This window comes from Lampetra fluviatilis, chromosome 57 (assembly GCF_964198595.1).
Source record: "Lampetra fluviatilis chromosome 57, kcLamFluv1.1, whole genome shotgun sequence".
NCBI classification, from domain to species: domain Eukaryota; kingdom Metazoa; phylum Chordata; class Hyperoartia; order Petromyzontiformes; family Petromyzontidae; genus Lampetra; species Lampetra fluviatilis.
Genome location: NC_136331.1, coordinates 2,819,629 through 2,834,668, shown reverse-complemented (window position 1 = coordinate 2,834,668; position 15,040 = coordinate 2,819,629). Strand labels below are relative to the sequence as shown.

At 54.0% G+C, this 15,040-nt stretch overlaps 1 protein-coding gene across 2 annotated transcripts in view; it reads right to left on the bottom strand.

The window, feature by feature from the left end:
• Nucleotides 1-293: 293 nt before the first annotated feature.
• KLHL32 (kelch like family member 32) overlaps nucleotides 294-15,040 on the bottom strand; it is a 37,716-nt gene continuing 22,969 nt past the window's right edge. For both annotated transcript variants that reach the window (XM_078880319.1, XM_078880320.1), the window contains exons 7-13: nucleotides 14,318-14,585; nucleotides 13,584-13,762; nucleotides 8,449-8,662; nucleotides 4,688-4,746; nucleotides 2,134-2,326; nucleotides 1,541-1,635; nucleotides 294-495 (exon numbers count right to left, since the gene is read on the bottom strand). In XM_078880319.1, coding sequence (XP_078736445.1) covers nucleotides 346-495; nucleotides 1,541-1,635; nucleotides 2,134-2,326; nucleotides 4,688-4,746; nucleotides 8,449-8,662; nucleotides 13,584-13,762; nucleotides 14,318-14,585 — 1,158 coding nt within the window. In that variant the 3' untranslated portion in view covers nucleotides 294-345. The remainder of the gene's footprint in view (nucleotides 496-1,540; nucleotides 1,636-2,133; nucleotides 2,327-4,687; nucleotides 4,747-8,448; nucleotides 8,663-13,583; nucleotides 13,763-14,317; nucleotides 14,586-15,040) is intronic.

The following is a 15,040-nucleotide window of genomic DNA, read 5'->3' as shown; positions in this document are numbered from 1 at the left end:
GTCTCCCCCGTGTCTCCCCCGTGTCTCCCCCGTGTCTCCCCCGTGTCTCCCCGTGTCTCCCCCGTGTCTCCCCCGTGTCTCCCCCGTGTCTCCCCCGTGTCTCCCCCGTGTCTCCCCCGTGTCTCCCCCGTGTCTCCCCCGTGTCTCCCCCGTGTCTCCCCCGTGTCTCCCCCGTGTCTCTCCCGTGTCTCCCCCGTGTCTCCCCCGTGTCTCCCCCGTGTCTCCCCCGTGTCTCCCCCGTGTCTCCCCCGTGTCTCTCCCCTGTCCCCCCGTGTCTCCCCGTGTCTCCCCCGTGTCTCCCCCGTGTCTCCCCCGTGTCTCCCCCGTGTCTCCCCCGTGTCTCTACTACCACAGGCTGTGGGGTTTGCAGGTGCTGGGTCGGGGCAGGAAATAGGCGGCGACGCCATTGGAGGCGAAGGGCAGAGCGGGCCCAGTGAGCAGCCGCTCGCCGCCCCGATCCCCCTGCTCCCCCCGTCCAGCAAACACGTCCAGGATCTGTGAGCGAGACGCACACACAGACACGCATGCACAGACAGAGACACGCAGACACAGACACGCACACACAGACACAGACACGCACACACAGACACAGAGACACACAGACACACAGACACGCGCACACAGACACGCATGCACAGACAGAGACACGCAGACACAGACACGCACACACAGACACAGACACGCACACACAGACACAGAGACACACAGACACGCACGCACAGACACGCAGACACAGACACACAGACACGCAGACACAGACACGCACACACAGAAACGCACACACACAGACACAGAGACACACGACACAGACACAGAGACACGCACAGACACAGAGACACAGAGACACGCACGCACAGACAGAGACACGCGCACACAGACACAGAGACACACAGACACAGAGACACGCACACACAGACACAGAGACACGCACGCACAGACACTGAGACACGCGCACACAGACACACAGACACACAGACACACAGACACAGAGACACACAGACACACAGAGACACACAGACACACAGACACAGAGACACAGAGACACACAGACACACAGACACAGAGACACACAGACACAGAGACACACAGACACGCGCACACAGACACGCGCACACAGACACGCGCACACAGACACGCGCACACAGACACAGAGACACACAGACACAGAGACACACAGACAGAGACACGCACGCACAGACACAGAGACACGCGCACACAGACACACAGACACAGAGACACACAGACACACAGACACAGAGACACAGAGACACAGAGACACAGAGACACACAGACACACAGACACAGAGACACACAGACACAGAGACACAGAGACACACAGACACGCGCACACAGACACGCGCACACAGACACGCGCACACAGACACGCGCACACAGACACGCGCACACAGACACACACACAGACACGCACGCAGACACACACACAGACACGCTCACACCGCACCGTCAACACGGACTCAAACCGCCTGTCTCCAACGCTGTCTCTGTCTCCCTGTCTCTAACGCCGCCACCTTTGCCTCACCTGCACCGATGCGAGGGGCTCGTTGATGACGATGGAGTATCCGCCGACCAGGTAGATTTTCCCAGCGTGCACTGCGACTCCGGCTTCATTCTGACCTGCAGCAGAGTTTCAGGTTCAATTTCAGCTTCACAAGACAAAGATCCCCCGTGGAGCCTCAACAGACTGTAGGGGCAAGTGCTGTTAGCGAGCACCTATGAAGGCCGGAACGGCACACGAGGGGGTGGGTGGCCAGCACCACGCCCGGCCGCCTTTGTCTCCCTTTTGCACCCCACCCCAGTCCACTGCACACGACACGACTCGACTGCACCCCACTGCACCCTACCCCACTCCACCCCACTGCACCCCCACCCCACTGTACCCCACTCCACTGCACCCCACTCCACTGCACCCCCCCCCACTCCACCCCACTGAACCCCCACCCCCCCACTGCACCCCACTCCACTGTACCCCCACCCCACTGCACTCCACTGCACCCCACTGCACCCCCACCTGACCCCACTGCACCCCACTCCACCCCCCCCCCCACTGCACCCCCCCCCCCCACTGCACCCACTGCACCCCCCCCCCCCCACCGCCTGGAGACACCGCGGCACCTTTTCTGAGGGCGGTGGTGCAGCGCGTCCACTGGTCGGTGTCCAGGCTGTAGCGGTCGATGTGGCGCACCATGACGCGGTCGTTGTTGTGGTCCAGCTCGTTGCCCCCCAGCACGTAGAGACGACGGCTCACGGCCGCCATCGAGTGGTAGACGCGCCGCTGGGGCATCGCGCTGCACGGGGCCCACACGTCCTGCGTGGGGTGGGGGGGGGTTAGAGGGGGAGGAGAGGAGGGGAGGGAGCGGGGGAGGAGGGGGCAGAGAGGGGGAGGAGAGAGGGAGAGGAGGGGAGTGAGGAGAGGAGTGGGGATCAGGGATGAGATGGGAGGATGAGGAGGAGAAAGGAGCGAGCAGGAGATGGGGGTAGAAGAGGAGGAAGAGAGAGTGGGAGGAAGAGAAGAGAGGGGAGGAGGGAGGAGGGAGTGGGGAGAAGGGATGAGATGGGAGGATGAGGAGGGGAGAGGAGTGAGCGGGAGATGGGGGCGGAGGAAGAGACTTTTGACATCTAAACCACTTTCATCGCTGCCAGCGGCAACATCGCTGGGGCAGATTTCGATGCGAAACACAAAGTCACCGGCGACAAATACACAAACGCAACAACAAAATCCACGCGCCGCGGCACGCGGCGCCGTACGCGGCTCACACAGAGAGTTCTAGCAAGAGTTGTACACTGAACGAGATCTACTGTACAGGGAGACTGAGGAGCGGTGCTTTGTTTCAGTCGTGAACGGGGTACACGCGGTGACTCATCCCGACCCACACAAGTTCTAGCAAGCGCGTCGTATCCCAAGCAAGACGTCGTATCCCAAGCGAGACGTCGTATCCCAAGCGAGACGTCGTATCCCAAGCGAGACGTCGTATCCCAAGCGAGACGTCGTATCCCAAGCAAGACGTCGTATCCCAAGCAAGACGTCGTATCCCAAGCAAGACGTCGTATCCCAAGCAAGGCGTCGTATCCCAAGCAAGGCGTCGTATCCCAAGCAAGACGTCGTATCCCAAGCAAGACGTCGTATCCCAAGCAAGACGTCGTATCCCAAGCAAGGCGTCGTATCCCAAGCAAGACGTCGTATCCCAAGCAAGACGTCGTATCCCAAGCAAGACGTCGTATCCCAAGCAAGACGTTGTATCCCAAGCAAGACGTCGTATCCCAAGCAAGGCGTCATATCCCAAGCAAGACGTCGTATCCCAAGCAAGACGTCGTATCCCAAGCAAGGCGTCGTATCCCAAGCAAGACGTTGTATCCCAAGCAAGACGTCGTATCCCAAGCAAGACGTCGTATCCCAAGCAAGACGTTGTATCCCAAGCAAGACGTCGTATCCCAAGCAAGACGTCGTATCCCAAGCAAGACGTTGTATCCCAAGCAAGACGTCGTATCCCAAGCAAGGCGTCATATCCCAAGCAAGACGTCGTATCCCAAGCAAGACGTCGTATCCCAAGCAAGACGTCGTATCCCAAGCAAGACGTCGTATCCCAAGCAAGGCGTCGTATCCCAAGCAAGGCGTCGTATCCCAAGCAAGGCGTCGTATCCCAAGCAAGACGTCGTATCCCAAGACATTTTTTCTCTTGTCAAAACATGACATGTACCAAATTCGCCGTATTCCAAAGCGGTCGTATACCGAGGTCCCACTGTAATAAAATAATGATTACAGTAGGGCAGAGGTCGCAATCGGGTACCCGATACCTGTACCCTACCCGATACCCGGCTATCCGTACCCGGCCGGGTACGGGTAGTCGTTTGCGACCCTGGTGCGGCCAGGTACGGGTACGGGTAGGCCGTGAGTCACTGGTGAGTCACCGTTTGTCACTCATTTCCCAACGTCTTGTCTCTTCCGACAATTCAAGTGCCTAGAATCAACCCACCCGCGCCTGCAACATGGCTTCATCCCAGAGGTCGCAATCGGGTACCCTACCCGATACCCGGCCGGGTACGGGTAGCTGGATATCGGGTAGGGTACGGGTACCCGTTTGCGACCCTGGTGCAGCCGGGTACGGGTACGGGTAAGGAATCAAAACCCGTTTGCGACCTCTGCAGTAGAGGCTAGCCCATGGCTTCCCACCGTTGGTGTTGGAGTGTTTGGGTGTTGGGGTCCGTGCTAGGTGCTTTTGATTATGATACAATAGCGGGAGAGAAAGAGAGAGGGGACGCCTATGGGTTGGTGTTGGCGTACGTACAGAACTAAACAAAAAAATTATAAATGTTTTTTTTTACTTTATCAGCTCAAGCTCCACTGAGCTATATAGATCTTTTTCAGAAGCAAACTGGTTACCACAAATGATAGCTCAACTAAGCGGCTTGTCATCAGCAGCCAAACACTCTAAAGGTCGTGACGTTGATTCTAAATGTGGACGTAAAAATCGGAGGACCCGGAGAAAAATCCACGCGCCAATGGGGAGAGACACACAAACTCCAAATATGCAGCAGCAGGCGTCAGGGTCGGGATGGAACCCACGAACTCCTGTATACCAGGCGAGGTAGTTAACATCTCCTAGCCACCGTGATGATGATGATGAAGTTCAGGCTGCGGTTGGCAGCCAGTAAATGGAACATGGCTCACCAGCGCGGGGTCGTAAACCAGCAGCGAGTTCTGGTACTGGGCAGTGTTCGTAACGCCACCTGTAGTGAGTGGAACGGCGACACACACACACACACAGCAACACACCACACACAGCAATGCACCACACACACACACACAGCAACACACCACACACAGCAATGCACCACACACACACACAGCAACGCACCACACACACACACACAGCAACGCACCACACACACACACACACAGCAACGCACCACACACACACACACACAGCAACGCACCACACACACACACACACAGCAACGCACCACACACACACACACACAGCAACGCACCACACACACAGCAACGCACCACACACACACAGCAACGCACCACACACACACAGCAACGGACCACACACACACAGCAACGCACCACACACACACAGCAACGCACCACACACACACACAGCAACGCACCACACACACACACACACAGCAACGCACCACACACACACACACAGCAACGCACCACACACACACACACAGCAACACACCACACACACACACAGCAATGCACCACACACACACACAGCAACACACCACACACACACACAGCAACACACCACACACACAGACAGCAACGCACCACACACACACAGCAACGCACCACACACACACACACAGCAACGCACCATACACACACACAGCAACGCACCACACACACACACAGCACCACACACACACACAGCAACGCACCACACACACACACAGCAACGCACCACACACACAGCAACGCACCACACACACACACACAGCAACGCACCACACACACAGCAACGCACCACACACACAGCAACGCACCACACACACACACAGCAACACACACACACAGCAACGCACCACACACACACAGCAACGCACCACACACACACACACACAGCAACGCACCACACACACACACACACAGCAACACACCACACACACACACAGCAACGCACCACACACACACACAGCAACACACCACACACACACACAGCAACACACCACACACACACACAGCAACGCACCACACACACACACACAGCAACGCACCACACACACACACAGCAACGCACCACACACACACACAGCACCACACACACACACAGCAACGCACCACACACACACACAGCAACACACCACACACACAGCAACGCACCACACACACACACACAGCAACGCACCAAACACACAGCAACGCACCACACACACACACAGCACCACACACATACACACAGCAACGCACCACACACACACACACACAGCAACACACCACACACACACACACAGCAACGCACCACACACACACAGCAACGCACCACACACACAGCAACGCACCACACACACACACACAGCAACGCACCACACACACACAGCAACACACCACACACACACATACAGCAACGCACCACACACACACAGCAACGCACCACACACACACACAGCAACGCACCAGACACACACACACAGCAACACACCACACACACACACAGCAACACACCACACACAGCAACACACCACACACACACACACACAGCAACACACCACACACACACACACACACAGCAACGCACCACACACACACACAGCAACGCACCACACACACACACAGCAACGCACCACACACACACACACACACAGCAACGCACCACACACACAGCAACGCACCACACACACACACAGCAACACACCACACACAGCAACGCACCACACACACACACACAGCAACGCACCACACACACACACAGCAACGCACCACACACACACACAGCAACGCACCACACACACACACAGCAACGCACCACACACACACACACAGCAACGCACCACACACACACACACAGTGAATACAACAGAGACAAAGGAGATCCCCCGTGTAGCCTTGACAGACTGTTGGGGCAAGTGCTGTTAGCGAGCAGCACCTACGACGGAGCTGCACACGAGGGGGTGGGTGGCCAGCACCACGCCCAGCCGCCTGTGTCTCCCCAGTGGCGATGTTTACACACCGCACCAGGTACTCGTTTGAGGCTGAGTCGACCTAGAGGAGGCCCAGGCCCGGGCCTCTACGCTACCAGTGGGGCAGGATGAGGTATTCGTCACTGATGTTGGCCGTGAATGGAGATCGTGTGGCCGGGTTTGTAGCGCAGTGCGCTAACCACTGCGCCACCGCTCACTCCACAACGATCCCCCCCCGTGTAGCTTTAACAGACTTTGAGGTTTGTCGCGTTAACAAAACGCGCCAATCAGCGACTGCTTCAGCCCACCGGTGTGTTGGAGAGTAAATCCACGACATTTACAATGCGGGTAGCACGACGTTTCGCTGGTAAAATTTCGATTTAAAGCTTTCGTGACTGCAGGGATTCATCTTCTTGGTTCTTTCGGTAAAGTCACGTAGAATGGAAGTAATAAAATAATACAAATAAAACTTCATTAAATAATTCTCACGACGTTTCGGCCACAACGCAAGCAGCCGTCTTCAGTTGAAGAACAAGTCTGTCAAGTAGACAGTCTAAATTACCGAAAGAACCAAGAAGATGAATCCCTGCAGTCACGAAAGCTTTAAATCGAAAGATGGCGATGAACTTTCAAGTAAATTTTTTTTTTTCATGTTGACGATTATTTATTAAATTTCGATTTAAAGCTTTCGTGACTGCAGGGATTCATCTTCTTGGTTCTTTCGGTAAAGTCACGTAGAATGGAAATAATAAAATAACCAAAATAAAACATAATAAAATACAATTCTCACGACGTTTCGGCCACAACGCAAGCAGCCGTCCTCAGGTGAAGAACAGGTCTGTCGGAAAGACACCTGAGGACGGCTGCTTGCGTTGTGGCCGACACGTCGTGAGAATATAATTTTATTATGTTTTATTTTTATTATTTTATTATTTCCCTTCTACGTGACTTTACCGAAAGAACCAAGAAGATGTTTCGCTGGTAATTACATCCAGCGATTTGCCAGAATATTCGTACTCAAATATTTTAAACGTCGTGGATTCACTCTCCAACACACCGGGATGGACCACCCGGGTAGTAGTGACAGAGGGTCACAGCCCGTTCCCGCTCCCGCGACCCAACCTGAAAAACCTTATGAGACGTCTCCTTTACCAGTGGCAAAATATAGTAGTAGGTTTTTACCCTTTCAACTGGTACAAAACCTGACAAATTTATACAAGGCATCATGTTTGCAATAACCACAACACAAGCAGTCAAAATGCAAACAAAAAGAAACAACTCTGATGATGATAATGATATGCACTGTCCTTGAAGTTGATTGGTCCACTCCCGAGACAGCTTTTCTTAGAGCCTAGTCTCCATTGGTGTTGGACCAGATGACGCCAAAAGGCGTACAACTCAAAGACAGCGCACCATCAGAGTATTAAGAGCTCGGGGTAAGCATTTACACTATGAGACATCTCCTTTACCAGTGGCAAAATATAGTAGTAGGTTTTGACCCTTTCAACTGGTACAAAAACTGACACCTTTATACAAGGCATCATTCAGTTTTTGTACCAGTTGAAAGGGTAAAACCCTACTACTACAGTAAAAAATGTTTACACTATGAGATCTCTTTTACCAGTGGCAAAATATAGTAGTAGGTTTTTACCCTTTTAAACTGCTACAAAACTGACACCTTTATTGAAGGCATCGTGTTTGCAATAACCACAACACAAGTAGTACACCGTTCGACAGACTGTTTGGGCAAGCCCTGTTCAGCGAGAGCATCATCGCCCGCCGGTGCCCAAATCTTACCCGACACCCAGAGACGCCCGTCCGCCACGCAGCCGGCGTGGCAGGAGAGCGAGCGGTCGAAGGGACGCACGAAGGACCACGAGTCGTCCCCGGGGGAGTAGCGCTCCACCGTGGGCAGCACCTGGCGCAGCTCGTTCCGCCCGCCGGCGGACATCAGGTGGCCGCCCAGCGCCCCCAGGACAAAGTGCTCGCGGCAGTTCTTCATGGAGGACACCTGCAGGGCAGAGGTCGCAATCAGGTAGCCGATACCCGTACCCTACCCGATACCCGGCTACCCGTACCCGATACCCGTACCCTACCCGATACCCGGCTACCCGTACCCTACCCGATACCCGGCTACCCGTACCCGATACCCGTACCCTACCCGATACCCGGCTACCCGTTGGCGACCCTGGTGCGGCCGGGTACGAGTATGGGTAAGGAATCAAAACCCGTTTGCGACCTCTGGTTGGTGGGTGAGTAAGTGGGTGCGTGGGTGAGTGGGTGCGTGGGTGAGTGGGTGAGTTCGTGAGTGGGTGAGTGAGTGGGTGAGTGAGTGGTGCGTGAGTGGGTGGTGAGTGAGTGGGTGGGTGAGTGAGTGAGTAGCTGAATTAGTGGGTGGGTGAGTGAGTGGGAGAGTTTGCGACCCTGGTGCGGCCGGGTACGGGTAGGCCGTGAGTCACTGGTGAGTAACCGTTTGTCACTCATTTCCCAACGTCTTGTCTCTTCTCACAATTCAAGTTCCTAGAATCAACCCACCTGCGCCTGCAACATGGCTTCATCCCAGAGGTCGCAATCGGGTACCCGATACCCGTACCCTACCCGATACCCGGCCGGGTACGGGTAGGGTACCCGTTTGCGACCCTGGTGCGGCCGGGGCCGGGTACGGGTAAGGAATCAAAACCCGTTTACGACCTCTGTTGCAGAGCGGTGGTGGGGAGAGAGAGAGGCGGTGGTGGGGGGAGAGGGGTGGGGAGAGAGGAAAGGTCGAGGGAGAGTGTGTATAGGGGGAGGGGTGAAAGAAAATGGAGCGAGAGGATGGGAGATAGATTGGGACCCACAGACTAACACTGCAGCCACAGACTCGTACAGGAAGTCACAGACTAACACCGCAGCCACAGACTCGTATAGGAAGTCACAGACTAACACCGCAGCCACAGACTCATACAGGAAGTCACAGACTAACACTGCAGCCACAGACTCATACAGGAAGTCACAGACTAACAGTGCAGCCACAGACTCGTATAGGAAGTCACAGACTAACACTGCAGCCACAGACTCGTACAGGAAGTCACAGACTAACACTGCAGCCACAGACTCGTATAGGAAGTCACAGACTAACACTGCAGCCACAGACTCATACAGGAAGTCACAGACTAACACGGCAGCCACAGACTCGTACAGGAAGTCACAGACTAACACTGCAGCCACAGACTCGTACAGGAAGTCACAGACTAACACTACAGCCACAGACTCATATAGGAAGTCACAGACTAACACTGCAGCCACAGACTCATACAGGAAGTCACAGACTAACACTGCAGCCACAGACTCGTACAGGAAGTCACAGACTAACACTGCAGCCACAGACTCATACAGGAAGTCACAGACTAACACTACAGCCACAGACTCATGTAGGAAGTCACAGACTAACACTGCAGCCACAGACTCATACAGGAAGTCACAGACTAACACTGCAGCCACAGACTCGTACAGGAAGTCACAGACTAACACTGCAGCCACAGACTCATACAGGAAGTCACAGACTAACACTGCAGCCACAGACCCATATAGGAAGTCGCAGACTAACACTGCAGCCACAGACTCATAGAGGAAGTCACAGACTAACACTGCAGCCACAGACTCATATAGGAAGTCGCAGACTAACACTGCAGCCACAGACTCGTATAGGAAGTCACAGACTAACACCGCAGCCACAGACTCGTATAGGAAGTCGCAGACTAACACTGCAGCCACAGACTCGTACAGGAAGTCACAGACTAACACCGCAGCCACAGACTCGTATAGGAAGTCACAGACTAACACCGCAGCCACAGACTCATACAGGAAGTCACAGACTAACACTGCAGCCACAGACTCATACAGGAAGTCACAGACTAACAGTGCAGCCACAGACTCGTATAGGAAGTCACAGACTAACACTGCAGCCACAGACTCGTACAGGAAGTCACAGACTAACACTGCAGCCACAGACTCGTATAGGAAGTCACAGACTAACACTGCAGCCACAGACTCATACAGGAAGTCACAGACTAACACGGCAGCCACAGACTCGTACAGGAAGTCACAGACTAACACTGCAGCCACAGACTCGTACAGGAAGTCACAGACTAACACTACAGCCACAGACTCATATAGGAAGTCACAGACTAACACTGCAGCCACAGACTCATACAGGAAGTCACAGACTAACACTGCAGCCACAGACTCGTACAGGAAGTCACAGACTAACACTGCAGCCACAGACTCATACAGGAAGTCACAGACTAACACTACAGCCACAGACTCATGTAGGAAGTCACAGACTAACACTGCAGCCACAGACTCATACAGGAAGTCACAGACTAACACTGCAGCCACAGACTCGTACAGGAAGTCACAGACTAACACTGCAGCCACAGACTCATACAGGAAGTCACAGACTAACACTGCAGCCACAGACCCATATAGGAAGTCGCAGACTAACACTGCAGCCACAGACTCATAGAGGAAGTCACAGACTAACACTGCAGCCACAGACTCATATAGGAAGTCGCAGACTAACACTGCAGCCACAGACTCGTATAGGAAGTCACAGACTAACACCGCAGCCACAGACTCGTATAGGAAGTCACAGACTAACACTGCAGCCACAGACTTGTACAGGAAGTCACAGACTAACACTGCAGCCACAGACTCGTACAGGAAGTCACAGACTAACACTACAGCCACAGACTCATATAGGAAGTCACAGACTAACACTGCAGCCACAGACTCGTATAGGAAGTCACAGACTAACACTGCAGCCACAGACTCGTACAGGAAGTCACAGACTAACACTGCAGCCACAGACTCATACAGGAAGTCACAGACTAACACTGCAGCCACAGACTCGTATAGGAAGTCACAGACTAACACTGCAGCCACAGACTCATACAGGAAGTCACAGACTAACACTGCAGCCACAGACTCGTACAGGAAGTCACAGACTAACACTGCAGCCACAGACTCATACAGGAAGTCACAGACTAACACTGCAGCCACAGACCCATATAGGAAGTCGCAGACTAACACTGCAGCCACAGACTCATAGAGGAAGTCACAGACTAACACTGCAGCCACAGACTCATATAGGAAGTCGCAGACTAACACTGCAGCCACAGACTCGTATAGTAAGTCACAGACTAACACCGCAGCCACAGACTCGTATAGGAAGTCACAGACTAACACTGCAGCCACAGACTCGTACAGGAAGTCACAGACTAACACTGCAGCCACAGACTCATACAGGAAGTCACAGACTAACACTGCAGCCACAGACTCGTATAGGAAGTCACAGACTAACACCGCAGCCACAGACTCGTATAGGAAGTCACAGACTAACACCGCAGCCACAGACTCATACAGGAAGTCACAAACTAACACTGCAGCCACAGACTCATACAGGAAGTCACAGACTAACACTGCAGCCACAGACTCATACAGGAAGTCACAGACTAACACTGGAGCCACAGACTCGTATAGGAAGTCACAGACTAACACTGCAGCCACAGACTCGTATAGGAAGTCACAGACTAACACTGCAGCCACAGACTCATACAGGAAGTCACAGACTAACACTGCAGCCACAGACTCATACAGGAAGTCACAGACTAACACTGCAGCCACAGACTCATACAGGAAGTCACAGACTAACACTGCAGCCACAGACTCATACAGGAAGTCACAGACTAACACTGCAGCCACAGACTCGTATAGGAAGTCACAGACTAACACTGCAGCCAGAGACTCATATAGGAAGTCACAGACTAACACTGCAGCCACAGACTCATATAGGAAGTCACAGACTAACACTGCAACCACATACTCGTATAGGAAGTCACAAACTAACACTGCAACCACAGACTCATACAGGAAGTCACAGACTAACACTGCAGCCACAGACTCGTATAGGAAGTCACAGACTAACACTGCAGCCACAGACTCATACAGGAAGTCACAGACTAACACCGGAGCCACAGACTCATATAGGAAGTCACAGACTAACACTGCAGCCACAGACTCATATAGGAAGTCACAGACTAACACTGCAGCCACAGACTCGTATAGGAAGTCACAGACTAACACTGCAGCCACAGACTCATACAGGAAGTCACAGACTAACACCGGAGCCACAGACTCATATAGGAAGTCACAGACTAACACTGCAGCCACAGACTCATATAGGAAGTCACAGACTAACACTGCAGCCACAGACTCATATAGGAAGTCACAGACTAACACTGCAGCCACAGACTCGTACAGGAAGTCACAGACTAACACTGCAGCCACAGACTCGTATAGGAAGTCACAGACTAACACTGCAGCCACAGACTCATATAGGAAGTCACAGACTAACACTGCAGCCACAGACTCGTACAGGAAGTCACAGACTAACACTGCAGCCACAGACTCATACAGGAAGTCACAGACTAACACTGCAGCCACAGACTCATACAGGAAGTCACAGACTAACACTGCAGCCACAGACTCGTACAGGAAGTCACAGACTAACACTGCAGCCACAGACTCATACAGGAAGTCACAGACTAACACTGCAGCCACAGACTCATACAGGAAGTCACCGACTAACACTGCAGCCACAGACTCGTACAGGAAGTCACAGACTAACACTGCAGCCACAGACTCGTACAGGAAGTCACAGACTAACACTGCAGCCACAGACTCATACAGGAAGTCACAGACTAACACTGCAGCCACAGACTCGTACAGGAAGTCACAGACTAACACTGCAGCCACAGACTCGTACAGGAAGTCACAGACTAACACTGCAACCACAGACTCATATAGGAAGTCACAGACTAACACTGCAGCCACAGACTCGTACAGGAAGTCACAGACCAACACACAGAGAGGTGCGGTGCAGACAAAGGCACCCTCATCCAGATGTCGTGGCGCGGGTCGTAGCGGTGGACTTCTCGCACGGCGCGGTGGTCCACCTCCCCCCCCGCCACGAAGAGGAAGCCGCCCAGCATGGCGACGCTGTGGTGGCTGCGGCCGCTGATGAGGCAGCCGCGGTCCCGCCACTCCCACGCCCCTCCGGGTGCAGCAGCACCTGCACCATCATCATCACCATCATCATCACAGATACAGCAACATCATCACCATCATCATCACCATCATCATCACCATCATCACCATCATCACCATCATCACCATCATCATCACAGACACCTACACCAGCACCTGTACCTACACAGTCATCACCATCATCACCATCATCACAGATACCAGCACCAGTACCTGCGCAGTCATCACCATCATCACCATCATCATCACAAATACAGCACCATCATCACCATCATCACCGACACCTACACCAGCACCTGCACCGTCATCACCATCATCATCACAGATACCAGCACCATCATCACCATCATCACCGACAGCTACACCAGCACCTGTACAGTCATCGCTGTCATCACCATCATCACAGATACAGCACCATCATCACCATCATCACCATCATCACCATCATCACCATCATCACCATCATCACCGACACCTGCACAGTTCATCGCCATCATCGGAGGCGCAAGGGGGGGGGGGGGGCGGGTCTGACCGCTGTTGATCAGCGGCAGAACTCGTCAGCGGCTCACGGGACAAATACCTCCGGAGCCGCCGCCGGTGCCGCCCTCCTCATCGTCGTCGTCGTCTTCGCCGCCGCGCTCCTCCTCCTCGTCGTCGTCACGTTCATCATCATCGTCGTCGTCACCATCGCCGCCACCTCCGCCGCCGCCACCGCCGGCGTCGTCCGCGTCGCTGCTGCCCTGGCGGCCGAAGCCGTCGCCCGTGGGCCGCGTCCTCGTGCGGATGAGGTAGCGGATCTCGGACGCCTTGCTCGCGTCGCGCTTCTTGCCTCCGACAACGTGCAGCACCTTGCGTGGGGAGCAGCGGGTCTCTACGTGAGTCTGTGGGTCTCTGTGCGAGTCTGTGGGTCTCTGTGTGAGTCTGTGGGTCTCTGTGTGAGTCTGTGGGTTTCTGTATGAGTCTGTGGGTCTCTGTGTGAGTCTGTGGGTCTCTGTGTGAGTCTGTGGGTTTCTGTATGAGTCTGTGGGTCTCTGTGTGAGTCTGTGGGTCTCTGTGTGAGTCTGTGGGTCTCTGTGTGAGTCTGTGGGTCTCTGTGTGAGTCTGTGTCTCTGTGTGAGTCTGTGGGTCTCTGTGTGAGTCTGTGGGCCTCTGTGTGAGTCTATGGGTCTCTGTGTGAGTCTGTGTCTCTGTGTGAGTCTGTGTCTCTGTGTGAGTCTGTGGGTCTCTGTGTGAGTCTATGGGTCTCTGTGTGAGTCTGTGGGTCTCTGTGTGAGTCTGTGGGTCTCTGTGTGAGTCTGTGTCT